This window comes from Falco cherrug, chromosome 8 (assembly GCF_023634085.1).
Source record: "Falco cherrug isolate bFalChe1 chromosome 8, bFalChe1.pri, whole genome shotgun sequence".
Taxonomy (NCBI): Eukaryota; Metazoa; Chordata; class Aves; order Falconiformes; family Falconidae; genus Falco; species Falco cherrug.
Window position 1 is genome coordinate 56,100,243 of NC_073704.1, and position 27,451 is coordinate 56,127,693.

At 40.4% G+C, this 27,451-nt stretch overlaps 1 protein-coding gene across 9 annotated transcripts in view; it reads left to right on the forward strand.

Moving 5' to 3' along the window:
- Positions 1-27,451, forward strand: part of EBF1 (EBF transcription factor 1) — a 283,091-nt gene that overhangs the window by 169,447 nt on the left and 86,193 nt on the right. For 5 of the 9 annotated variants that reach the window (XM_055717825.1, XM_055717826.1, XM_055717830.1 and 2 more), the window contains exons 7-8: positions 6,977-7,058; positions 14,997-15,138. In XM_055717825.1, coding sequence (XP_055573800.1) covers positions 6,977-7,058; positions 14,997-15,138 — 224 coding nt within the window. The remainder of the gene's footprint in view (positions 1-6,976; positions 7,059-14,996; positions 15,139-27,451) is intronic. The other 4 variants (XM_055717827.1, XM_055717829.1, XM_055717832.1 and 1 more) reach the window with 1 other exon arrangement.

The following is a 27,451-nucleotide window of genomic DNA, read 5'->3' on the forward strand; positions in this document are numbered from 1 at the left end:
AGCGAGAGAAGTCCAGAAGATGCAAGATGAAAAATTGATATGCTGTGCTTCACTGTGCAGAACGCACAGACCTGAGGAAAAGTGACTGGGAACACTTGCTGGAGTGAGCAATGAGTAATTTAAGGCTGTTTTGGGCAGTCCTACCTTCTGATTTGGTGATTATGTGGATGCCTCCTCAGCTATTTGCTGTGCTGAGCTGAATATTTACTGTATTGATAGTACCAAACCCTGGCAAGGCTGGCTCCAGGAGTCAGAGCAAGACACAAAAATAATGTAGACTATTCTGTTTCTATTATTATGGCATTGCCTGAAGAATCTCAGGCAATAGACTCTGACTGCTTGAGGCTTATTCTCTGTGCCACGTTGCCTTTCTTGGACCTTTTCTGCGGTTCAGGAGGAAGGTATATGTTTGCTAGTAAAATAAATAATATTCCAGGATTTTGGTTTCGGCTTTTTTATTTTGTTTTTAGTGAATTGTTTAGCGTCCCATAAATGCAAAATACAGGTCTGATTCTGCTTCCATTTTAAATCAGTGAGAACACCGAATCCAGGGAGAGCAGATTTGGGATATTTTTTTTCTTTTTTTCCGTAATTAGGATGTTTGACAACTCAAAGTTATGTTTAGAAGAGAGTTAGATGGCTGTATCTGGTGTTTAATTTCTCTTCTGCAGAATAAATTTCCTGTTGTAAAAATGCCACAAAAGGTAGCTACTGCTGTTTATTGACTAAAGAGCCAAGTAAAATCCAGCTGTGAACATGTGGGTAATAGGAAGTTTTCCCTGTGCTTATGTTTGATTTCTATGTACAGCCTCACACTGGTAAATATCAGTGTAAGTCTTAATTTTTCTTTTGTGAATAGAATACCTGACATGACTAGTTAGTTGTATGTGAAAAGGTCTGTGAAGAAAAAATCCACAAAACAAACCAACCCAGAAATAAAACTTTGCAACAGTAGACTTGTTAGTAAATGGGAATCTTCATACCTAAAATGCTAAGGAATTTTCCCCCTCCTTTTTCTGCAGTTATTAGTAGAGCTGTGCTAAGTTCAGATTTTCTATAGTGTAGGAAATTCCATTATTTTGACAAATTTTCTCTGGCAAAGTGGAATAAAAAAGTGCTTCCTTCCAGTAAAGTTTAAAAATGTTGAAAAATTGAATAAATGGTTGTTCAAGAAAAAATAGATGCTTTATTTTAGCTTAATTTTTTTAAAAAGTTGGGAATTTTCCTTTGTACAATAGGAGTATTGATAAGAAGAGTCAACATGAAAGGGAAAAAAAAGTGAGCTTTGTCCTTCTGAAAATTCTAAAGGGACATTTCTACATTTTGATAATTTACTTTTCCAAACAAAATTACATTAAACAATGCATTTTACCTATATTTTTATTTTAGTGGCATATTACTAACTGGATCTAGTAACCACTAGAAGTAGCAGAAGTTACTGACTGAGAAAGAGAGAAGTGTGTGAAAAGTGCCCAGAAAAACCTGAAGAAGCAAATGAAATTACTGAAGTGCATGTACTGTCTGTCTCTTGGTGACCTGTGGACTCACCCCTATATTGGCTTCAGTATTTTTTGATATGCCAAGTTTTCACCAGAAATAAAATTACCCGTCAGATGTTATTTGAGACAGCTGTATTTGCCGTATCACATCCCCAGCATCCTTTTCTGCTGGGAGGACAACCAAAGAAAGCAGATAGGCTGACAGCAGGGCTGGTTCTGTGAGGTACTGAAGTATGTGAGTAGTACCTTTGTCTCCATCAGTACTGCTTGTGTATTTAAATTTATGCACATATTTAGTACTCTGCTGAATTGGTATGTCATACAGAATGGGCATGCAATCCTTTTATCTGATGGACAGTTGCTAATTATTGCACTGGCCCATGTATTTTGGTTTTACTAAATTTGCAAACCCATGTATACTTACTGCTGTGCTTTATCTGGGAGTCTAAAGTTGCCCTCTTCTATCAAATGTGTTTATACCTCAGAAAAGGTGCATTTTGTCAATTTTGTTTGCCCTAGCCAGGTTTAAGTTGTATAACCGGCACTCACTTTCTGGATAGCCACTGGTCTGGCTGACCTTGGCAGCATGACAGCTGTCGTATTTTCACATGGGTGAACTGTTCTTGAACAACTTCTCCAATGTATTGGGAACAAACAAGCTTTTCTTCAGCATTAGGAATTCAGCAGGTCTTCTTTCCAACTATTTTTTTCTCCTTCCACAGACATATTTATTGTGGCAATGGCAAGCAAATCCTACTGCTAAGCCTTCGTGTTTGAGTTCCTTTAAATTTCCTTCAGGGAAGTGACAGGAGACCCAACCTAGATCATGTCAGAGCTTGCTTGCTCTAATTTAACTCTTTGTTTATTTTTAATAAACATGGTATTAATTTGTAGGGGCAAGAAAAGTAGGAGAGCAAAATGCTATTACATCTTTATTACTAGTATTTCTGTTCCTGATGTGTATTTATTTAATTTAAATCACTGTGGCAGGTAGTAGTGACAAAGAGAGGGATGCTGCAGGGGAGGGTATTACGCAAACCCAAAGGGTTTGGAGTGTGGTGGACAAGATAGCTAGACATGAACGGCAGGGAGTATTTTATCCAGGTGGAGTGACCTCGAGCTGTAGCATGCTCGCTAGATCCTTCAGCTGAACGAGGGGAAACAGAGGATGGAAGGAACAGGAGCAAGGAGGGAGCCAGTGTCAGGACTTCTGTGTAGCAGGACGGGAAGACAGCAAAGGCAACCAGGGAACTCAGGCTGGGCTGGGGTACAAGTCCCTCACTAGCAGAGAGTAGAGGGTAATGGTGAGAGCCTAGTCCTGCTGACATCAAAGTCTTTTGGGGAATGCAGCAGTTTTGTTAGGAAAAAAATCATCTCCAAAACCGAATTTTCTATTGAGTTGTGAGAAGAGGAGAGGATACTCCCAGAAGAGCCAATACCCCGTTTGTTAGAGCTTCTGCCTGGCAGACAGAAGTTCATGTTCATTTGGGGCCTGATTCAGACTGGAGGCCTGTATTTAGCTGGAGGGTGTCTTTCTACACTGGTCCTTGCAGTTACCTAAAGATTTGTGGTAATATGGTGCCATGGCACAGGTTAACTGCTCAGCAACTTCACTCCTTGAGTAGTTTTTGCAGCCTGCACTGAGCTGTATCTCAGCATACCTAAATGTTACCTATAAATAACTTGCTTTCTCCAAAACTGCACTCCCATGCCATCCAGCCGTGTCTCTGTGGGATAAGGGGTGAAGCATGGAGTCCTTTGATTTAATAGCAATGCAAGTCAGTAAATCCAAACGCTTTGAAAAAGTTTCTGTGTTTCTGGACCTGAGCTGGCTCACATGGAACTGGCTGGTGCTTCTCTGCTCCTTACGCACAAATGCCTTTCACACCAGGAATGTTAGTAGCCAGGAAGGGAGTCAGAAAATATGTTTAGCTGGATTCATGCAAAAAAATAAACCTTCAGTGGTAGCAATAAGTATAATTGATGACTGAGTCTTGTGTGGCAGAAGAGCTGGTGTTCAGCAATCACATAAGTTTGGAGAGAGTGAAAGTCGAAGATTTTATTGAAGATTTTATTGACACTCCTGTGTTTTGCACATTTTTTTCATCTTGGGAATGAATTTCAGACCCCAGTGGTTAGTATTAATGCTATATATCCTCTGTGGTTAGTATTAATGCTATACAGCCCTGCCAAGTGCAGAGAAAGTTAGAACTGAAAAAAATAACCCACTGTAAAGAAGTTAGATGCAAACAAACGGAGATGGAGGTTTGTGCTTACAAAGAGCTCAGCTCCATTGGCACTTCTCCTGGACCAGTCCTGTCAATCTTGATCTGAAATATTTGCAGAGTGAAGTGTTGCTAATGAGCAAGGTTGGCAGGACCGGACTCGAGGTAAAGGCAGCACCTGAACAAGCGGTTTAGAGCAGGAACCGAGAGACTGGGCTGAACCCCATGAATCAAACCGCTCCACTCTACCCTTGTCTTAATCTGTTCGTGTCTGTCCTCCTGCCAAAGCAGGGGGAGACCGTCAGCCGCTTCGTGCCACGCCAGCTCAGGAGCCGCTTGGCGCTTGCCTAGATGAGCATGAGATGCTTTTGCGTAGCCAGGAGGACTCCAGCTCTGGTGTGTTCCAAAACAAAGTGCAGCCTATAGTTTGTTTTGTCTTTCAATGGAATAAAAATATGGCGCTTGGCATAATATGTTCTGTAAACTGGTGATTTTTTACTTAAAATGCAGTGAGCGAACTTGGCTGTGTAAGCTTGGGGTCTTGAAAGTTCCTCTGAAAATACTGTTATTTTAAGTTAATTTTTTTCTGTAGTTGATTTAATTCAAAGGAAGTTTTGTTTGCTTGCTTGCCTGCCTGAGGTTTTTTTGTAGGTTTAAATAGATGAGCTTCATTTCTTCTGCAGTTTATTTTGGTGAAACTTCTGTAGAATTTGGTGGAGATAGCGCAGTGCAAATGGAGTCAGACTTCAAAACTTTGGGTTAGAGTTTGCGAACCCCAAAAGCCAACTCTTGTATTTCACAGTGATTTTCCAAGCCTTTGAGCTGATGTGAGCTCAGAATTTGTAAGGGAAGGGAAGGCCCAGTGTTTCTGCGGAGAGTTTCTCAAGGAGCTTTCCATCTCTTTGGGGGCCCTTGAGTCAACCTGCCAGCCTCTGCTGCCCAGCACGCCTGCATGCTGTGCAAAGCCACAAGGGGAAGGTGCTTCCCACATTTGCATGGCTGACACTGCCTTTCAGCACAGGTATTTTTAACTGTTCCATGTCCCAGCTCCCCTCAGGGCTTAGGTGTTCCTCCAGGGCTGCGGCAGACCTAGTGGGCAGCTGCTGAGCTTGGTGCTTGGCAAAGCCACCAAAAATCCCTTGGCAAACCCGGAGCAGCGCCAGCTTCTCCCCAAAGCATAAGTGGCTCCGAGAGGTTTTGCCACATAAGGGCCTGTTCGAGGCTGTAGGCACCAGCTGACAGGGATGTCTTTGCCTCCCAACAGATGGCTGGGCTTTTTATTTCAGCAAGCAATCTTGCGCGGAGGGGTGGTCTCTGGATCCTGCCAGCATTTCGCATGACAGGGCCAGCTTAGGGCAAGAGGGATCTGATGTCCGTGCCCTTCATAGCTCATGAGCTAAATGACGAGCTGTTGACAGGAAAGCCATCATCTGAAGTGTAAGATCCTGAACTCTCCCCGCTTTTCGTTTTTCTTTGGCGGAATTAATGCCCTATTTGCTTGTCTCTCAAAATCCATTCTGGCACGAGTACAAACCCTCGCCTGGTGGCAAGCAGTTGTCTGGATTCGAGATGCCAAGATTTGTGCTGACAGCTCCTTCTACACAATCTGAGTCAGGCTGTCACAGCTGGCCATTAGAGGCTTAAAAAGACACACACATGTACAACAAATAGCACCAACTTTCCCTTATTGAATATCAGAACCTGCTTGATGAGAAAATGTAATGGCTTACACTGCTCTTTATTTTAGCGTAAACAAACACGGTGTCTCCAAATCCCCTGTTCAAGTGTGGCGGCTGTTTATTTTATGTTGATTGCTGTTTCTTATTTAGAAGCACAGGTCTAGAAGGGACTTCCTAGGTCAGGAGATCCAGTCCTTGATAATCCCAAGCATCACATTTTATAATCCTCTTCATTACCTCACTTTTCTGTAATGAAAACAGTCCCTGATAGTTTCAATTTGTCATTGCAGCCATTTGCCTAGTATGATTTTCTTGGCACAGAGGAACAAGCACCAAAACTTGCCTTGTTGAGCGGTGGCATCACAACTAGAGCAGGGCAAAGAATGCTGCTCATCAAAAAAGGATTTTCTGAAGCTGTTTACCCTGCAATTTTGCCTTTCTTGCTGGCAGTATGTGCAAATTCTGCTGACCTAGCATTCAGTTTGGATGCTAAAAGATGGAAGCTTGCAAAAGTTAACTTTCTGATTAAAAGTAAACCAGGATCAGACAATTCCCTACCCTGCGTTTTGTATATAGAAACAGGTCAGATTAGCTTCTGCTTAGTCAACTGATGGTTATTGCAAGTTGTAATGCTGCTCTGTCTGGTTGTGCTAGGTTTTAAACTTGCTATAGGATTAAATTTTGCACAGCTGAGCTTTAGTAGACCTTAGTCTTTAGTTTATTTTGGACAAAATGTTGATAAACTTTGGCTCTCAGGGAGGAAGCCTGGAATCTGAGACCCACTATTATTCATTGACTTGTCTTTATGAGTTTACAGTCCACTGATGCATAACACTGAAGGAAATATTTTCAGTGAAATGTTTGCTTTTTTCTTTGGCTTTGTAAAATGCAGTGTCTTTTCTTAGAGATATATGTCAAGGTCATATAGCTACTTCAGTGAACTGTGTATGGTCAGGAAATAGACTGCATTGAAAATATTTCATTTTTCCATGAAGTCAGTCTTTTAACCTAGCCTTTCCCCCTTTCCTCTCAGGGTTTTGGTCTCCCATTAACCACTATTTAAGCATGAATTTTATGCACAAACTGGGTTTAATTGTGGAAGGGAGATTTCAACTGTATGGAACATTTTCAGTATTTTTGTATTAAATCAAAATTTGCCCACGACAGCAAACTTGTGAAACAAAACACCATTTATGTGCAAGGGAAATTTCTTGGCTGGCATTTTTCTGTCCTCTTTTTGCTGTGCTGAAATATGTCTCTTACCTCCTTGCTGCTATGGATGGCACAGTGAGGCTGGCCATTTAGCGTGATACAAGGACTGACTCTGCAAACTTTAATGTCTGTGACACAACAGATCTATTAATTTAATGCTTAAATGTTTAGGACATGCTTACATATTTTGCTGGATTGGGGCCCGTGCAAGCTCTGCTCCCTCTGGACTGTCAGTGGGATGATTTGTCTGGTTGGGAATACTAATGTAAATAAGGCTTTGTTGGACCAAATGTGCAGATGTTACGTAGTACTACTATGCACTGTTTATAAGATGTTAATGTCCATTTCTTTTTCTCCACAGGTTCTTCTTGAAATTTTTCCTCAAATGTAACCAAAATTGCCTAAAAAATGCAGGAAACCCTCGAGACATGCGTCGATTCCAGGTCAGTCAGACACGCTTCCTCCTTTAAAAATCAGCAGCTGTTAGGGACAGAAGTACTTTGACCCAAACTAACCTAGTAATTCACTGGAAGATGCTAAAAACATAAGGTCACAGAATATTGCCTGAGGACTTCTTGTCACAGCAGAATTGGCAGGAAGTAGTTGGGGTTTCTTGCTTTGGACAAGAGAACTCTTGAAGATAATGTCATCTCCACGGGAAGTGAAAGCATGAAAAGGAAAAATCAAAATGACCTCACTGTTGTTATAGGTTATGGAGCTACCCTGCTCTGAGATATTCTGTTCTGCCTGGGGAACTAGTTGCTTTCATGTAAACACTAAGTGAGCACCATGTTTGTTGGAAGAAGCAGAGGACAGTATAGGAGCAATGAATAAAATTAGGTTTGTGGCTACACTTCAGCAGCTATACTTCAGCAACGTTATAGACTCCTAAATGTGTATCAATGGAATCAAGGTCCACCCATCCCTGTAATCAGCACTTGGAGAAAACTACCATTGGGTGTATCTTTCTTGGGATGTTTTGGGCTGCTGTTTCCCCACTGTTGCAGCATGTGGCAGTGGGGCTTGGGAACTGTAGTATCAACATAGCTTCAGATGGCCAAGGACATTTTTTTATTCTACACACACCTATGGCCACGACTACTTTTGGGATCAAGTACAACACTGTCCCTTGGGAAGATGCTCTGCACTTGCATTCCCCAGTGCTGGCTTCAGAGTGGTGTAGTGGCAATGCTGGGAAATAGCTGCTCCAACCCCTTTACTGACGGTGTGGTCCTTTGACTGTGCTAATAATGCTTTGCCTGCGTATGTGCTGAATAAAAATACAGGGTAGAGAGCCAAAGGACCTTCTCTTTTGATGGGAGCAGTGTTTATGATAGAGTCTGTCAGTGGGGACTGGCCTCAGGGTTCTGAAGAAGAAACAGGAGATTTGACCATAGACTACATGGGTCACTGGAGGAAGACAACTCCAAAAGATGGCTGCTCTCTGCAGTAGCTCAGGACCTTTGTGCTTCTTTTCCAGCATTGTCACACTTAAATAAAAGTGCTAAATGCTATGTAAATGGGAATATTATTTATATGTAGAACATATGTCTGTTATTGAACTGTTTAATTGCAACAGTGCTGGAAGGCAGAAGGGTGTTATTTGCCCTCTGAGCTTAGAAGTGCAGAAGTGAGGAGATGTGGCCACAGGGATTAAATTAATCAGTATAAGAGCTAGCATTAGCATGGCAGAGCCCTCAGCTTCTCACACCATCACTCCTCCCTCCGTCATGTTTCTTATGTGGTTCAAGAGGGCATTATCATTGTAAGAGAAAGTGGAAAAAGGACTCACACCAGCACAGGGATTTAGGCCAAGCAGTCACCCCTGGGGCCTGTCAGAGTTTGCTTCACAACATGTGCACTCTGCTGGGTTTGTGCTCGTCCAGCCTTGAGGCTGATTTTCATATGGTAATGCCTTTGCATGTTCTCTCAGAACAGCAATCAGGAGCCTGTGTCGGCGAGTAGGTAAGACATAGGAAAGGTTGTTGATCTCTTGACTTGTAAAGACATTCTGTCATACAAACCCAGCTTCACAGCAGTTGAGCTTTCCGTGTGTAAACAGAGACTGCTTAATTACGCAGGTCATGTCAATTAGTGTGACCTTAGCATTTTCAAGAAATTAATCACTTTCAGCCAAGCGAAACACTCATACTATAATACAGGGTTGTATTGAAGCTTGTAGCATTCTGTTAAGTGCCCAGGCTTATTGTTTTACAATAGCTGCTTTTGTTTCTTTTCTTTTCTTTTTTTTTTCTTCTTTTTTTTAATTTATTTTGAACTTGTTGCTCTTTTAGCAATAGACTTCTTAAAATAAGACAGCCAGACTCTAGAGACCAGGCTTCATCTATCGTTTCTTAGGATGAAAAGGACCAAGCATATCTCAATGATATGATACACATAGATGTTTGATACAATGCTGTATAGAAACTGAAAGAAATCTGGGCCCCTGTGAAGTCAGTGGAAGGTTTGCTATCAGCTAGCTTTGAAAAGTTGCCAGTGACTTATAAGGTCTCTAATAGTTATGTCAAAGTTCCAATTAAAAGCCATAAGAGTAAGGTATTTCCAGATACTTTTGAAATACTGACATAACTCATTTTACATACACACAAAAGGAGACTTTCCCTTCCTTTACTTCATTCCCCTGTCTGTGCTGGACTGTTAAGCTGCCCAGAGATTTGTCCATCTTTTGGCTGTGGTCCCTCATTCATCAGTCCCCAAAAGTTGCCAGGAGTTGTTAGAATGCAGGTATGGTTTTCGTAGGAGAAACAGTGAAGGGCCAGGGACACAAGTCTTGCACTAAGGACTGGCCTTGCAGAAAATTTCCTTTCTTAGTAGGTTTTATATTTTTTTCCTTCAGTAGGGAATTGTCTGATTACCATATGGTATAAGAGAGGTTAAGAAAGTACAGGAAAGTGGCAGATTATATCTTGGTTCGGGTGACCTGTGTGTGAAACTTCATTCGGACTCATATATAGAAATCAATTAGGAAGTTTTATCCTGAACTTTGCATGCAAATATAGTAGTGTAAAAAGCCTAATATAAAAGCATTTGTGGGCTTGGAAGGAAATACATTTCTCTGTATGTCTGAGATGTCCAGGCATGTGACAACTGGAGTAGTGTCAAGTGCCAGCAAAAGTGTGTGTTGGAGCAGTGCTGGCCCTGGCTGCATTAGTTATGTCTCTATTAGCAGAAGGAGACAGAGAGAAGTCAAGTACTGTGCAGGCATTCAAGACAGTTGAGTTTGCAACTTGCTACAGACTCTTTGCTTGTCCTTGAGAAAATCATTTAATCTGTGTTTCATCAGCCCAGCTGCACAAAACATTTGGTGATATGAGGTATTGTCACCTTTGTCCAGCCTATCCTTTTTATTCCAGAAACCCCATGGAGCAAATGCTCAGTCTAGTTTTGTATTCTTCATCACAATAAGTCATCAGTATCAGTGGGATGGGCTGTAGTGCCCCAATTATTGGTAATAATAATACTACCAAGTAGACAGTAACATGAGTGAACTCGACACAGATTTTATTTTTCAGCACTAAAAACTCGTTTATACAACCTAAACAGTTTTGTATGTTATTGTAATTAATGAAACCCAGGTGCCCTAGTTATCTTGTTCTTGTTTTAACACAACTGCTTGCAAACTGACACATGTCAAGTTTTAATTTAGAGGAAACTTTTCAGACTGAGTCACTGCATAAACCCCCAAACATTCATTTATTATGAAAACCTTGAAAGTCAGTTAGAAATTGCCATGCTGTTTCATTCTGTTACCACAACTTCTTCCTCGGCCTAGGCTGCTAGTTTGCCTCCATGGGATGCTGCCACTCATGCTTGAAATGAAGCCACTTGTGTCTTACTGCAAATTTGCATAAGAGACAGAGATGACGCTTCATGAATCCCAGATAATGGAATTTGGACATACAAGGCTCCATCCCCAGAGAAGGGAAAGGGGAAACAAAAAAAAAGAGGCTGGAAAATAGCTGTGAGAGCTGTGGCCCAATTCAACAAGGTAATTAAGTGCCCAGCCTGTCCTTGAGCACGTGAGCAAAATTACTGAATGTGTTGTACTTATGTGCTTTAAGTTAGGCACCTTTTTAAGTGTCTTGTTAAATTGAGAGTGATTTTTAGTTACTAGACTAAAGAAGTCAACACATTGTAGAAAGAGGTCACCAAGTGGTGATGGAAATAAAGATGTTGCTCTGGCTGTTTCTGCAGAGCTTTCAGAGGAGCAGCAAATGGTGGAGTTACTTTAATGTTGGCAACAAGCTTCAAACCTGAAAATAGTCTTAATCAGATTTTTTCTGCCTTTGCCGCTAGATGTTGGGGACATCACAAAAATATCAGATCCCTCACCATACATTGGAGAAAATTGAAAGCACAAGGAACATGCTATGTCTTAATCAGTTAGCAAAGCTTAATGGGCTGTGGTTAAAAATGAGGAGTCATGCAATGCTTAATTTTGATATATTAGGTGAAGTACTATAACAAATAAACAGGTCGAGTGCTAAACGTGGATAAATAGCTTGATCTCCAGGCTCCTGGTGTCTGAATATTTCTTTATTTTTTTTTTTAACTAAGCCCAAAGTATTCACAAACTGAACTATTTAATGGCAGGCAGAACAATTCACAGAGCCATGATACGTTAATGCAGTTGATAGTGCCAACTTCATTGAAGAAAGTTGTAAACTGGTGTGTTTCTTTCATACCTCTGTCTGCCTGGTGTTGATACAGGATTTAAATTCGAAATCTATGAAGGGCTAAAGCTAAAGCTCAAAATCATTTTCCATGTTTGCCTGTCCCAAATTAAAACTGTGTTTTGTTGACAAAATTTGGAAAGGTTTGAGATTTGGCAGGCCTGGTTGTCCCTGTGCTTACATTAATGTGTCAGCACCTCATTAATCATTTATTAAACTGTAGTGTGCCTTTCCCTCTTGCTATGGTGTGTGTTTTAGGATGCCTCGGTGCCCATTCCACATATACTTTGGCTTTCCCCTCCCCCTAATTTTATGATTTCTCCACAAATTAGTTTTAGCATGTGCTTTAACTTGAACATATCCCAGTTGTTTCAAAATCAAAATGAGAAGAGTGTAGTATTTTTTTAGATTAAAAAATATGAGTAGAACCTGTAAGTATGTAAGTGCTCTGTAGCAATCCAAGTATGTAACTGTGGCACACAATATTCAAGGTATATTTTTTCTCTGTTAATCATCAGGGACAATAATATTTCGTTAGTGCAGTGTTGGTTCAGCATTCCTGTATTAATGATATTTTGCATTTAAAGAATTGAGTAGTAAGCATGTACTGCTTCTTACAGGTGCACTATGAATAATCATTTTTTTTCCAGACAGATATATAAGAGTAACCACTTTTTTTTTTTTTTTTTCCCCTGCATTTCCTGAGACTAGAAACAGTTTCTCTTGGGGATTCCTTTTATAGTTGCTTCTGCTAACGACACTGAAGAACCACACCAATGTGGTCTCTTTGTAGTAAATCAAACTCTGTTCAGGAGGCAGGTAGGAAGGCACTGTTAAGTAATTCAAAATATGTTGCATCAACAGTTTCAGAAACCTGAGAGGGGGAAAATTAAATGTAGATTTCTACTCACATGAAACTGACCTCACTAGGATTGTTTCCTCAAGTTCTTCCCTAGAAAGGTGCATGTATAGAGACAGCTACTGGTGTATACAGCTTTCACAGGTTTGAGGCTTACCTTGCTATTATTACTTGTGAGCCATTATTTTTCTGGAATCCTATTTCTAGAAGCATCCAAAAGTTCAGATTTCAGCACAGTATTGATCAGCTTCAATGGGAAATCTGTGTGTCCCTATATGGCTTTAGGATTGGGGAAAATATTTTACGTTGTAGCCATTGTTATTAATTGTAATAATGTTAATTTTCATATGCATCTAAGCAGACCCATAGAAGAAGATAAGGAGCTGGCATAAATCATGGAGCTATGACAGGCAATGCCAGCTAAGGATTTGGTGGCTCAAAATCCCAGTTGCAAAGAATTGATAATAGTTGCAAGTGCACAAATAAGATTGCAAACCCTAAGCCACTTACTATAAGATCATATTTTATTGAAAATATCATAAACTTTATTCTATCCCTAAGGAATGCATTGGATAAATTACTTTTGAAATCCCTTTTGGAATTTTATATATAGGGCTTGGGTTTTTTTCCCCTTTAGTTTGATTTCAGAAAAACTTACCTGTAGTGTTTGGTGCTTTCTTTTTCCCAAATTTCCATCTGTAAGAGCTCTGGAATCATTTATTCTGTATTTTAATATCTTTCACTTAAAACATGCACAAAAATCTATTGCCTGGAATGCCATTCTGTCAGAGGGTTTTAGGATCCTTTAGATGTAATCTACTCTCTTTTGTATTCCTCTTTTTAAAGACAAAGACTTCAGGATTAGCTATGGGCAGTTTAGCAGCTTTGCTTACTTTATATTTTTGAGCATGTTAATTGGTGGTGAGAAATAGATGGAATTTTTTTTCTTTAACTTTTTTTTTTAGATCCAATTCAAATGATGAAATTGAATTGTTGTAAGCGATCCTTTAAGTGTCCCCATTTGACCAACTTTGAGAGGCAGCAGCTTCCTGAGAGAGTTGAAGCAATGTTTGCCAATCCTTGTAAAGCATTTCACCTCTTCAGAGGCTAAAGCCTCTCAAAACCAAGAACAATTAAAGCGAGAGCCTTTCAGAGCGACTGGGGAATTCAGCAAAATAAATCAGAAATCCTCTGCCGTGGCTCTGGAGGCTTGCCTCATTATAAGAGCAGATCTATTAGCCCCCTTGCCATTGTCTTTCATTTCTCAAGTGAGGTGATTCTAATTAAATTAATCTGCATGTCAATCTATCGGTGATCAATCAAAAGGGCTGAGGTCCCCCTTTGCGGCAGTGTGCTTGCGGCTGACAGGGGCTGATAATGGAGGAAGAAATAAACTGTCGAGCAAAGTTAATTAGTCAACATAATAGGTGGATTAAACAGGAGCTGCTGATTGCTGTTTCACATGTCGAAGCATGAGGTGGGAGCTGAAACTGCAATTAACAGACAATTATTATATTTGGTTGTAAGAGGTCGCATGAATAAACATATCTCTGTGGGTTTCAGTTTTTAATCCCTTTCCCTGTTTAATGTAAGGAGAAGTGTAGGTCATTTCTTCTTATTGTTTTAGTTGAAGTTCTCGAAGGCGTGCAGACTCCTGGCAAACCAGCAGCCAGCTGAAGGCCAGATCTTTGGCAGGGGTAAAACCCTGGGAATTCCATACTTTGTTGGGAAAAGGCTGTGGGAGAGGGTGGCTGAATGAAAGCCAAGGAGGCGATGAGGTTGCTTGGTCTGAGTGGGGTGGGAGGGGACCTGGTGCGATGAGCTCTGGGCTCTGCCAGGGACTCGCCTCACGCATCCCCCCATTTCCTCCGCAATGGTTCATGGCTTGGGTGCCCTCAGCCTGAACAGGGATTTCCTGTAGGATGGTGCTTGCTGAGCCTCAAGGGTGAGAGGTTCCTCTGGGCAGCCCTGAGCAATTGGGTCTTCTGCTGTGGACCCAACACTTCCCTGTTTGGCTCCACTGAGTTGGCTCCTCTCTTGCTCCTGGCTGCTCTGGGGAGCAGAAGTGTCGGAACCTGCCTCCAGGGCACTGCTTCTCTGTCTCCCTCCCCTGGTCTCAAACCGGATCCCAGGTGTTGACATTGAGATAAGTTGAGAAATACAAATAATTCTAACGCTGGATGAATAGGGTTGTGTTCTCCACATCAAGACCCCACTGTCAAGCATGCATGTGTACACAAACATACCTATATGTACTCCCTAAGATAGAGCTCAGGAGAAATTTGGGCGAGTTCATCAACCTGTAGTGACTGTACTGAGTGAAAAGTAGTGTGTGTGGGGGGGGGGGGGGGGCAGGGGGGGAGGCATGCAACAACTCTCATTACAGCTTCACAAAATAACTTTTGTTTTCTTTTATTCTGAATCAATTCTCATTTGCAATGTCAACAGCTCTATCTACTTCAGCATGGAAACCGAAGGATAATTTAGGGTGAAACACAGCTGCCCTTGTATATAGGGGAAAAAAATACTTAATAAAGATCCTCTTGTTAAAATGATGGTTAACAGTGTGCCGTCTGCCATGCAGCTACAAACTCTGCAATTTGACTTAAAACTGCATCAAAAGCTTTCAATGCCAAAGACCCACTCATCAATAGCGTCTCTTGTTAGATTTGTACAGCATAAGCACCAGTTATTATGCGAAATAGCTATGCAATTTTCTACAGCTCCCAGCTGTTATTTATTTAACTGAGTTTATTACACTCTGTGCTTCTTAAAAAACATACATATATCTCTCCAAATTTTCCTCCATTTTGTTCTTGTGCTTGCAGGTCGTGGTGTCTACAACAGTCAATGTTGATGGCCATGTGTTGGCAGTGTCGGACAATATGTTTGTACACAACAATTCCAAGCACGGGCGGAGAGCTCGAAGACTTGATCCCTCGGAAGGTACGCCTTCTTATCTGGAACATGGTAGGCATATCATTTTCATTGGTTGGCATTGCTACTTTAAATGTGGATTTATTTGGTTTGTGTCTCTGGCTAGTGGTTTCAAATTGTCCTGTAACACTTTATACCTTTGGGACTGTATATTTTAAAGAGACTGGCCTCCAGACCAAAGGGGAAATCTTTCAAGTTGGTCAACCATAAATGTAGTGAAATGACAAACCAGCAAGCAAATGTGGGTGCAGAGTCTCTCCTGTGTGTCAGCAAAGTGTGGTGATTTCTTTTTTTTTGTTTTTGGTTGCATCTATTCAGCACCCAAAGTTGGAGTCTGGTCTTTCCCAAATTACCTTTATTTTTGACTCTGCATCTAAAGGAATGTTGCATATTTTCTGAAGTGCTCAGCACCCAAATTTCAGATTGGATTTCTTCTAGCTATGGAGGGCTGAGCTCTCTAGGAGATACAGCTGTTCTTTTGAATTGCCCTAAATGAAAGCAGAGCCCTTTTGGAAATCCATGTGCTTACTCAAGCCATGGATGACTGTTCTCTTCTGGCTCCAGCTGTGCCAGCTGCGGAAGCTGCTCTTCCCTGCATGCCACAGCTGCTTGTATCTCCTCCCTGCTGCAGGCTATTCTCCACCATGGACATGCCAGCTAAGATAGTTGTCTGCTTGCTCCCTAGTCTTCTTCAGTCCAAAGAAGTTAATTTGAGTTAAACTGTCTAAATAATAACTCTTTGCCAGTCTAGCTTATTTTGTTGAAATGATTGAAGGAGAAATGGTGCAAGGCAATTTGTCTGGCTTTTCTGAAAGGACAATAAACCCCAGGAAGGGTGGGATGGGGGCACGTGGCTAGAAGCAGCCTGAGGGACAGTAATCTTCCGTAAAATCAGCTGGTCCTGGAAGAGAACATCTGCTGGTGACTGTAGGTGCTTAAAATGAGAGTTGTTGAGTGCAAATGTACTTGGAAAAATCTGGATTTGATTAATGTTTTGTTTTGCTCTTTGTCCTCAAAGTTGATGACTACTACTGAAAAACAAAACAAAAACAGAGGGCATTTCACTCCCTTCTCCCTGTTCCAGCTCTGTAGAATAGCTCTTTGTCTTCAAAGCTGTTTGTAATCCTAAATTCAATAGGTGCTTGCTCCTCTAAGAGATGTGTATCCTCAGCTTCCATTGAAGTAGTTGTGTGTAGAAGGCACCAGTCCTTTATGCTGGTTTCTTTCACAAATATTTGCCAAGGATCTGATGAATAATTAAATAGATTTTTCCAAAGAGTTTGAAGAAACCAGATAAAATTTTCTCTGGGAAAGCAAATGCCACTCAGAAAAATGTTAACTAGATATGTTAAAAGAAATTATTAATACTGAGAAATGGGCAAATGAGCAGGTTTCTACTACTCAGTGAATTCTTGTGGAAATAGCTTTCTATTCTGTTTATGCTTTCAGGCATCAGCCCTGCAAGCACTTATGCATATATTTAAGATTATGCACACATATGGTCCTGTTGGGATCAATGAGGCTTCTTGTGTCAGTAAAGTTGAGGGTATTGATAAGTGTTTGCAGAATCGGGTCTGTAGTTCACACTTACTAACCTAAAATTCTTAGCTCAGCAGCATTTCTCATTATATAAACATAACTTACATCTGTATTTATTTAGCTCTAACTTTTTATGTAGGCTATGAGCCATTTTCAGCCATAATTCATGTTATAGAAATTTTTTTCATCCTGCCAACAACCTAATTTAATAAACAAACCACTGTCATAATTTTTCTTGAATTTTTCTAAAGAATGTACGAACTCTGTCTCTATTAATTAGCAGAAAGCAGAAATTTACAAAAGGAAACCTCTCTGTTCAACTTTTTAATGTTTCCATTAAGTCTAGTCTTTCAAAAAAACACCCCTGTTTTTTACTTGGCATCTACTTAGCAGGTATATATCTTTTTTTTTTTTTTTTTTTTTTTTCTCCCACCCCTCATTGCAGTCTTCTCAGTGCATGCTTTTGGTCAAGGCAATACTTAACTTTCTCATACGTAAATGTTCTTATCCCCATGCGTGGTGTAATAGCATCTCATTTTATCACAGCTGCTGTTCCCACTCCTACTACCTGAGGGATTCTGTTAGCAAAAAGAAACAAAAAAAAGATAATGCTATGCTTACGTCTCTACATAAACCTAAGTTACTATGCTAACATTAAAAGTCAACATCTGCAAAATATCTCTGTGTGTACATTTTGTGGGAAAGGTGACTTTTCTAATCTACTTTCTCAGGCACCTCTCAAGCAACCTCATAAAGCAACCGCTAGTAAATTCTTGCTTTTGAATAGCAGCCTCCACACTACAAAATTACACTCTTCTCAAAGGCTTGAGGGAACCTTTCTTTTTAGCCTAAAACCTTCAATCCAGGTATTCTATGCACATCTGAGTCCAAGAGACAGGGGGAAAAAAGTTATAAAAAAATAATCCAGTAACTGTTTTAAGTGTTGTTATTAGATGTCTAAAATACTTAACTTGAATAAAAATAAAAATTAGAAAATGTCTCAAATGAACTTAATGCTATTGAATTTTTGGCAACCACCACAAACCTTAAGATGCGTTGGAACAGATGACAGTTTCCTCCACTGAAATTAATTTTTACTTTTAGTTTGAGACCTGAAGTATATTATTTTTCTTCAGTTTTTGGACTTTTTGTCTTTGGTGTTATCTTCAAGTGTAAGCAGCAGAGACTGTTCACCTTTCCTCTTTCCAGCTTTTCTGCCCCCTTTTGGGGAGGCAGGTTGACCTGAGCAGTATCTGTAAGTGGTCAGATGGGAAACTAACGTAGTCATGGCTGTTGGTCTCTGCTTCATTGATTTGGTGAGCAACTTAGGATCGCTGGGATCTAACTGTAATATGCCCTTGACCAAATGTATTCCCATGTACTTTTCTAGATGTTTAACTTTTCAGTGCAAATATCCAGTTGCAATAGAGAGAAATGCCTGGCTGTGCAAGGATAGGCAAAAGAGGAGAGAGGATGTAGCAAGACATGTGCTGGTTGCCTAGTTTAGTTAGACACTACCCAGACTATTTTTCCTTACAAAGTTGTGTTGGGACATGTTGCTCTTAAACGTGGAGTTGCAGTTTGTGACACCTAAAAGAGACTTTGGGTGCCAAAAAGCTGGAAAGAAAGCTTTATCTCCTGAGCCACGCAGGAGCCTGGTGTCTCCACATTTGGGTTTTACCATCTCATTAGCAGGTAGCCTGGATTATTTTTGGGACATCCAACACATGTCTATTTATATCTTGCTTGTCAGACAGTAAAATGAAAGTTCCTTTTTGTAGCTTGTCTCTGAGTATAATTAGGAACCTCGATCATGGTTACATATCCACACACTGTCCTCCTTGAAACCAGCGGGTTAAGAAGCTTGTATTTCAAATAAATATATCTATCTTTCAAAAGTAATAGCTGGCAGAGGCCAATTATTTCATACATCTCTGTGTGGCATAAATAGGGTAAGCCACAGTAATCTGTGGGTTTTCAATAATTATCACTTTTTCATTCACTAATAGTTGGATCCTCGCTTATTTTGTTTTTATGGTAAACCAGAAAGCCGGTGTGGTTGACCTTTCTAAATTGTACATATATAGTAAGATGTATAGTGAAGAGCCAATAGGCCCCAACCAGTAGAATGTATTTCAGCTTGTAGTTCATTCTAGGGTGTCAATTTTAAAAGCAAAATCTTGCCAATGCAATTGAAGTGACTAGCTTATGGAAGGGGGGAATTCTGACAGGGTTTGCAACAACTCTTTTCAAGTTTACCAGCATGAAGTCCACCACTGCAGATGCCTGCAAAGGTTCCAGTTAAAACTCTCATATTGCTGCAAAGTAAAAATTCTTTTTTACCCCAAATGTTTGAATGACTTTACAAGAATGTAAAGCCAATTGCAGCATCAGTTTCTCTATTATTTTTCCTCACTGGCAGAATGCAATGCCCTCAAAAAATGATAGTCCCCGAGACCCTGTCAGTTTGCATGCTCTAACACTTTATTATCTAATGATCTAATATGCAACAAGGCAAAGAGGGGGTGCTTATCACCCTGACAGGATGCCTAAGAGAAGTGACTAAATTACTTTATGTACCATTAGCGCTAGCTGCCACGGTGAACTCACTGTGAGCATTTATGCAAATATTCCTGAATACATTCAAGTGGCCTTGTCAGGAAGACAACTGACAAGCAGCTTAAATGCTTGGGTTTTTAAAGGGACAGTTTTATTTCTTTTCCTTTTCTTTCCTCCTCTTCCTCCATAGGAAAGCGCTGAAGAATTAGGTGGTTGGTAAGGTTTGTTGGCGATTCAGTTCTGAGTCAGCTCAACAGCAGCAAAAGAAGGAAAGATGCAGGGTAGAAATAGGGACAAATTGTAAGACTATGTCAGAATTTCAAGATGGAAGCAGAGACAACCATGATTTTTAAAGCAAAGTCCTGCCATTACTTTACTATGAAATATACATAAATCTCTGTGTGTGTGTGTATATGTATCTAAAATAGGTCAATATATAACAAAACCATTATTATTATACTTATACTGGAAATGATAGTGCATGGCTGGATTATTTGATCACTCTATTGTGGTACCTGAGACAGTTAAGCTTTTACAATGTTGTTTTAGTACACGATAGTAATGAGTGATTCAGACAGTTTGCTGTCTGCAGGTGCAAAACCTCCTGCAGCAAATTAAGAGTAGTAGTTGCTGTGCCTCAGCTGGGTACATCAGGTAGACCCTCTTGTTAACAGTGGAAAATGTAAAGAGCTTTTCTTGCCAATCCTGCCTGTCCTGGGCAATCTGAGAGCCCATAGTCACCACAGTAGGTATGTTCTACAGATTTTCCACTAAATCTTCAGATTTGAAAGCAAAAATGATCACTAGGCTGTGTCTTATTTGACTAGAGGCTTTCTATTTAGGTTAATAAAAAAGGAAAGTTTCCCTCCCCCTTGTGAACTATTTTGAGACAATAATCTTTAAAATAAAGCCTTGAGACTGAGTGCCTTTAAGTATCATTGTTACCTAGTCTGACTGGAACAAAATTGTTGAGAATGGTTATTGTATACCTTGAATTTAGCTGCATGTGCTGGGCCCACCAGTTGGTGATTCCTGAAAGATGCTCAGAAATCTGATGTTGTGACCTGTTTTTTGTGCTATAAATGGCTTTGCCACAACGTTGAGTCATGAAGAGGATGCCCCTATCAGTTCCATTTTAACCCTGAATCCCTTGGTGTGTTGCATGTGCCCATGGTAGTTGATGAAATTGTTAATACAAGACAGAATATTGACTGAAGCAAAAAATACTAGCAAGCTGAGAAAGGTTAATGTTCAAAACTTGATACATTTTACCCTTAGATGGTATAGGTTCAGGTTCTTAATCAAAGTAAGGGACTACTGCATTCACAAACTGGCCAGGTTTAAACAAAGAGACTTTAATGTTTGACTTGTTTAATCTATGGGTGGAAGCACTTGTTATATCTTAGTGTTTCACTTAATGTTTTCATGATTATGTGAAAAATATAAACACACAAGCTTTGCTGCACCATATCATTCTGCATAGAGAAATGCAGTGGGGTTGATTTATTATTTAGAAGGGAAATATTGAAAAAAAAATATTAGGACTCTACCACTCTACTTGAGGGGATCTTGTATGTTTTTCTGAGTTACGTCTGCTTTCTAATTTATTTTGTATGAGGGAAGAATACCTAGGGTTGTTGGACATCTCTATGCATACACAAGGGAAAAAATGTGACTTTCAGAACATTGCACAACATGGATAGTAATAACAATAAGTGAGCCTTGATATACTGAAGGATTGCAAAACTTCAAGCTGGAAATCATTTTCTTCACTTTTGCCAAGTTGTCTTTTTCATATCGGTTCCTTCATAAATGCAGTGAGTCATAAATTCAGGCAATTTTTTACATAATGACTTGTTATGTGTTCTTGGAGCTTGACCTTACCGAGCATATAATATTAACCTCTTCGCTGTCCTTTGGGCTTACTGTATGTTTCTAAGCGAGCACACCAGGGCTGGATTAGTCCAGTATGTGCACTCAGATGAAGCTAGAGAATTTGTCCTTCTGAAGAGACAAAACATGGCCAGAAAGTTAAGGTGCTTCACTTGAGAGAATTTGAAGATAAAGACTTCAATATGATCTCAACAAGATTTTAACTCTGGGGACCGCTGAAGTAAATTGCCAAAACTGTGGCAGGTTTCCTGCAGGTTGCAAATGTTAAGTTAGGACATGGTATCTTCCTAAAAAGTGTATGGCAGCTCAGGGAGAGGTGTTAAAGATCTGAGTAATTCCTCATCCAGGAATTCCTGGGTGAGGCTCTTCGGTGGGTGCTGCGCAGGATGTCAGGCTGTGGGATCGAGATGGTCCCTTCAGGAGCAAATCATGGGATCCATCATGTTGGCAAACCACAGCAGAGCTCAGATCTGTACAGCTCCAATTTAGGTAGTCAAAACTATGTTAACGAAATTATGCCCCACTGAATTATGCTGATGTCTTTTTTTTTTTAATCTTCACCAGGGCAGAGTAGCGATCTGCAGGCCCAGCCTCCTGCTTTCTCGTTGAGTATTACTGAGAATTTCACAAGAACTGGGTGGGTGGGTAGGTGGAGCTGCCCCTTCTCACAGCCAGTCTCATAAAACAGAAAGCAAAAAATCATCTGTTTCTATTTGTCTAGGTCATAAATCAGCCATTAAGGAGAGGTACTCAAAAGCTTAGAATATCTGGCTGCAGCAATTTTGATCTTTCAAAATTTATTTTTAGTCTGAGGCTAAATGTAAACAAGATTTAAACAATTTTTTGGCAAGTGGATTTTTAATGGTTGATTTGGATAAGGAGATTCCAGAATTTCAGTTCTGCTGTTATGCTGTAGGTATTTCTTGAAGTCGGAGGTGTGAGTTTCTGATTATTTTTTTTTTCACTACATAAACATTATGTCATAACATATACGTACTAACTGCTGCCACCATGTTGCAGGAGACTTAAGAGATTCCATTTGAAGTATTCTAGTCTCTAATAAAAAGGATTGCTGGTATATAATGCCCATGGAAATGCCTCCTGAAAAGTCAAGTTTGGGTAGTTCAGTTGCCACAGTTAGAAAGGATTCCTGCTTGACAGTCCCATATCAAGGATCTAGTGTCATGTCTAATTGAAAAAGGAAAAAATGCTACAACAGAAGCAGGGTACACCTGGATTTTAAAAAGATAAGGTGTGGCAGTTCCTAGCTGTGAGCAGCTGCCCTTTATGTTTTTCAAGTAAATGAAAAATAAAACAGCCCTTCCCCCAGAATACCTGAACAATGTCAAGCTGTGATATGTTGTTACCCTCTGTTGTTACGAGGATGTCATGAATTCATGGAAAAATAGTACCTGGATGAAGAAAGAGCACACTGTGTGAATTTCCCATAGGAGCTTTCAGAACTGTGTTCCTAAATTTGCAAAAAGAAGAAAACAGGGGGAAAACTGTCATTAAAATTTGATGCAGATTTAGATGCAGGTGAAATAACCCTATTTTGTAACAGCAGACAGATAAGGGAGAAAATTTCAGATGGAAGTTCTCCAACCACCATGAGAGTTGGCTCTTATTTGGAGAGTTAGACCAACCACTTTCTGAAGGTTTGAGGTTTCTCTCCAGACCTCAGAGGAATCAGAGTACAGTCATGCAAGTAGAAAAACCTTAGCTACTCTGTTTGGCAGAAGCTTCACAGCTACCACTACAGGAGAACACTCAGTAGCACTCAAATAGGCAATGAATATTCATAGGTAATGAGCATTCATTACATTTCAATTTGCTATGCTGGCCACCATGTCACTAAAACAATGGCATCGTAGGGGAGAAGAATGACATTAGGATTAGAGAAATGTTTGAGAGATACTGCACCGTATGGCAGGGAAGTTTTGCCAGACGTTGTTTTTCCAGCCTTCCAAAATGTGCACACTAGCAAATGATGAAACATTGTATTATTGTACTATGATTAATATTATTTCTCAACAATTTCCTTTAACTTAGCTTTTTATTATAGGATACCTTTATTGTTGTTATGTAGGGAAAAGATGCTTTTTTCTCTCCAGTCCCCTGCTGATTTGGGCAGAGTACAAAGGAAAAGGGTTTTGTGAATTGTGGTTTGTAAATGAAAGCCAAGAACTAGTGATTTTTTGAGGATTCATGTGGATGTCCTGAAAGGTCGTGATTATCAAGGAATGCTATTCACAGCAGTTTGCAGGTATCTGGACACTTCCAAATGTTTCATGTTAGGCATCCCAGTATTTAAATACCCCAAAGCAACTGGTGACTATGAAAGGTCTCTGTTCCCATGGAACATGTGTCCATGTGTGAATCAGCTGAGTGCTAACAATCTCAAGGTCAAAGTTTTATTTAGATGAAAATTTTCCACCAAATTGTCATGTAGAATATTCTGATTAGAAAGCTTCACAAATAATGAGCTCAGTATTTTTTGCGTCTCAGGCTGTACATAGTCTCATTGAACTGAGAGAAGGCTGGTGTGAGCGTTCAAGTCTGTCCCTTACTGTCCATTGCAGGGTGCCTGCCAAGTGTTTCCCCAGCAAAACCAGTATTTGACGAAGCTCCCCCAGATCCAAGGAAATGAGTTAACAGCATAAGCCAAGAAACTGATGCAGAAAATGGAACCCACCAGGGTGGGATGTTTGGAGCGGTTATTCTAATCTAGGTTGCCATCTGAAAATTATTAATGTTAGTAGTAAAGAATAAAAATAAACTACTAATAATTAATACTGGAATGGAGACAGGCTTTGTGTTTGGCCCAGATCCAGAATACATGATTTTTCAGGAGTGCATGGCATTGCAAAAAGCGTGCTTTCATTAAAGCCAGTAGTACAACTTCATAAAGTGTTTTTTAGACTCCTAACCCAAACTGTTTGCTGAGCATAACCAGAAAGCTTTGTGTCTCACAATTAGTCCTTTCTGCTTTCCACCTTCATTCCATGAATTTATAGTTCTCTTTGTGACAAATCTTTAGCATGGAAGTGACTGTAATATAAGCAGCACTGGTTTATGACCTCATTGAGGGAAGCGAATAGGGTTAGGAAGTTTATTAAAAAGATCAAGAATAAAGTTTTATGAAAAACTTGTCTGAAATTTAGCAGTTTAAAACTATTTCTCAAAAGCAATGCAAACATTTAGATATGCAAATTAAGGTGGAAGAGCCAGTGTGAGCTGCTTAACAAGATACTGTCCTTCATGAGGTGGATGTTTAGGACTTTCTGATCAATTTTTGAGAGTCAGGTGGTTACCCAAAAGAGTAGGTACCCCAAAGCAATCTTTTTGGAAATTCTTGGACCTAAATCCTAACTCTCAAAGCACCAAGGTGCCTAAAGCTGTGGATAGATATTTAGTGGGAATTTTAAAACTCTGGCTACAGAATTTCTATGCCTGTCTGCCAGGTGCTTTGAAAATTCCATCAGATGCTTACTGGAACCACTGGATAGATGGATGCTTCCAAAAATTTGGTCCCAAATGCTGCAGGAACCTGTGTGCTTTTTACTGTGCTACCGTTGGAAGTGTCTGTTAGCAATGGATGTATAAGGAAATTAAAAATTAATTATGTTTGGTTAATACCATATCATTATGGTTTTGCAGCAACTCTCTCAGAGGTTCTGTATCTATCCCATGAAAAAGCAAAGTGTGTTTCCCACAGAGGTCCCTTTTGGGTTGTGAAATGGCAGCAGATGTGCTAGCTCTCCCCTGCTGCTGGAGACGGAACAGAAAGCTCGTGCTACTGTTCACGGAAAACTTGGGCTTGCAGATGGAATTCATAGGTTTGGTGCTACCTGATCCATGCTGAGAGAGAAGGCCAGCACTCGGAGGTAAATCGCAAGCCTGACCACAACGCTGCTCATCTTTCCAGCTGCAGCTTTATTTAGTGGGTTGGGGTTTGAGGTCACAGCGCTTTGCCGCGGTACATTCAGGTGAGAACGTCACTCAACTATTTATGACCAGGTTTGGCTTTCTGAGGCACTGAAAGATAAAGGAACTCTGATCAGAGGCCCTTTGGGGAAAATTATCCCCTTCCTGGGATTGTGACCTTGAAGGCGACAGTGAGTGCTGCCTCCTCATTCAGCACTGAGTCCAAGCAGAGATGCCTGCTGGAAAGCCCAGAGTCAGGTGCCTGTTCAATATCAGCCGCCAAATATTTTTTATGGGGTTGCATCTGGCTGCTTCCTACCTACATATCATCTTGCCGAGGTCCCTTGGTACTTTTGGGAGCCAGTGTGGAACTCCTGGGTCTCCAAGCTTCCAAAGGTGTCTGCCCATCTCTGCTCATTGTATAGCGCAAAGAAGATCCCAGTTTAGGCAGACTGACTCGCCCAGCCAGAGCTGGAGTCTGACTTTTTACATGCTGTAATGCCTTAGGTAGGTGGTCTGAATACAGCCCTAAATAAATAAATAAATAAAAACATAGCATGACTTTATCAGACACATTGAAAGAACAACTTCTCTCAGCATTTGTAGGCTTGAGTCCAAAGTATTCACTCCTCAGATTTTCAGTGTGCTGGTTTTATGTGGTGTCATTGCTGGACAAATACTATGAACTATAAATATTTTTTTATGCTTGTGTTTTTGCAAGTAAAGCCTAAATGGCTGTGAAGGTGTGCTTGACCCTGCATTCAGAGCAGCACAAACAACGGGATGAAACAGTCTGAAAGACACTGCACAGGGGAGACAAGGGGATCTCAGTCTTTGCAACACAGAGCTTCTGCTTGCAATGCAATTCAGGTTACATTGCCTCCGCTGCTGTCCCGCTGCCATCACAAACACGGGCTGAGTATTATATTGCATTTCTGAATCAAACCTCCCTAATAACAACAACAACAATAATAACAACAATTGCATTATTTTGTTTATTTTCCTTAGCCACTGTTCCCATCCCAGGTAGTCATTAGTTTGTAGTGTATTTTTGGCCAGGACAGCAATTTAGTTAAACCTTAAGATCACTGGGATGCTTTTCTTACGGAAGAGCCAGATTCCCTACCTTTTCCCTTGGCCCAGGGCCTGGAAACCTGAGGCTGTCCATCGGACCTTGGTCTCTTCGTTGGCAGCTCTGCGTAACCTGTCACGGAGACAGCCTGAGCACAATTTTTTGCACGTGATGAATATGGATCTTTGCTGCATCTGCCAGGCTGCAACAATGAATGCAGAAGACTGTCATTAATAGATAATAAAAGCAGAAAGCAACATTAATGGGAATAAGCTTTTCTTTTACTGGGACTGATTATTACTTTTTTTGTTCTTGGCCTGTGACTAGATTGAGCCACAAATAACAGCTACCAACGCTGTGTGCACACATGTGTTTTGTTGTTGGCTGGTTTTTAATCTGAAATATTTAACCATGATATCTTCAAAGTGCAATTGTGTCATACATTCTCATACGCTAATAGATTTCAAAGATGAAGAGCCTTGCTGCTTTATGTTTAGTCATGCCTTCATCTATAAATTTATGGCAGTACTATGGTTTAATGAATTGAACAAGTCCCAGAACAACAACAAAAACGCTCTTTTGTTTGAATTTAGATATTGCATACTTTGTTCTTCGAACAAATAATAAAACCAATATGTTTCTTTAGTGGTAAATTTCAGACTAACTTCATCTCACATTACTAATCAAGTACTCAAGAATATGTATGTGCACATCTACATATGTGTGTGCGTGTGTGTGGTAAACAGGCGCTTGCAGTCGCGGTGCTAGACGTGGGCTGAACATTCGTATTCTGATAGCGATAGGCAAACCTCCGAGAACAGATGGAGCAGAGTTCAGCACAAAGGTTTAATCCTATCAGGATGATTCCTGTATGGCCATCTGGATAATCCGGCGCACACATTCAGTGCCTGTTAAAAATACAACGTAGGCCAAGATTAGCGTCACAGATTTTCCACTAGACTTGTTCATATTTGACTTTATGATTCTCAGACTCCAGAAAATTGCATTAGAGAGCAGCCTGTGATTTGTGAGAGAAATCAGATGAGGAATAAGAACTCTTAGGGTACTTGAATTTCCCTTGAAGAAACTGGATTACAGGCACTCCCTGTCCCTGCCATAACTGCTTTGTGTTTCTACGCGGGTTGTTCTGTTTGTGAAAGACGATTACTGTGAGCTGTGGGCAGACTTTCTCAATTCTACTGAACAAAGAGACTTCAACTAAAAATTAATTTTAGTGGGGGCTCTTGTTTTTATCAGGATGAAATAAATTCTTTGCTGTAGAATCCATCTCAGGTGAACTTTCTAATGGTTGCGCTATATAATACAGTGGGGGGTTTAACTGATTTTGGGGGGGTG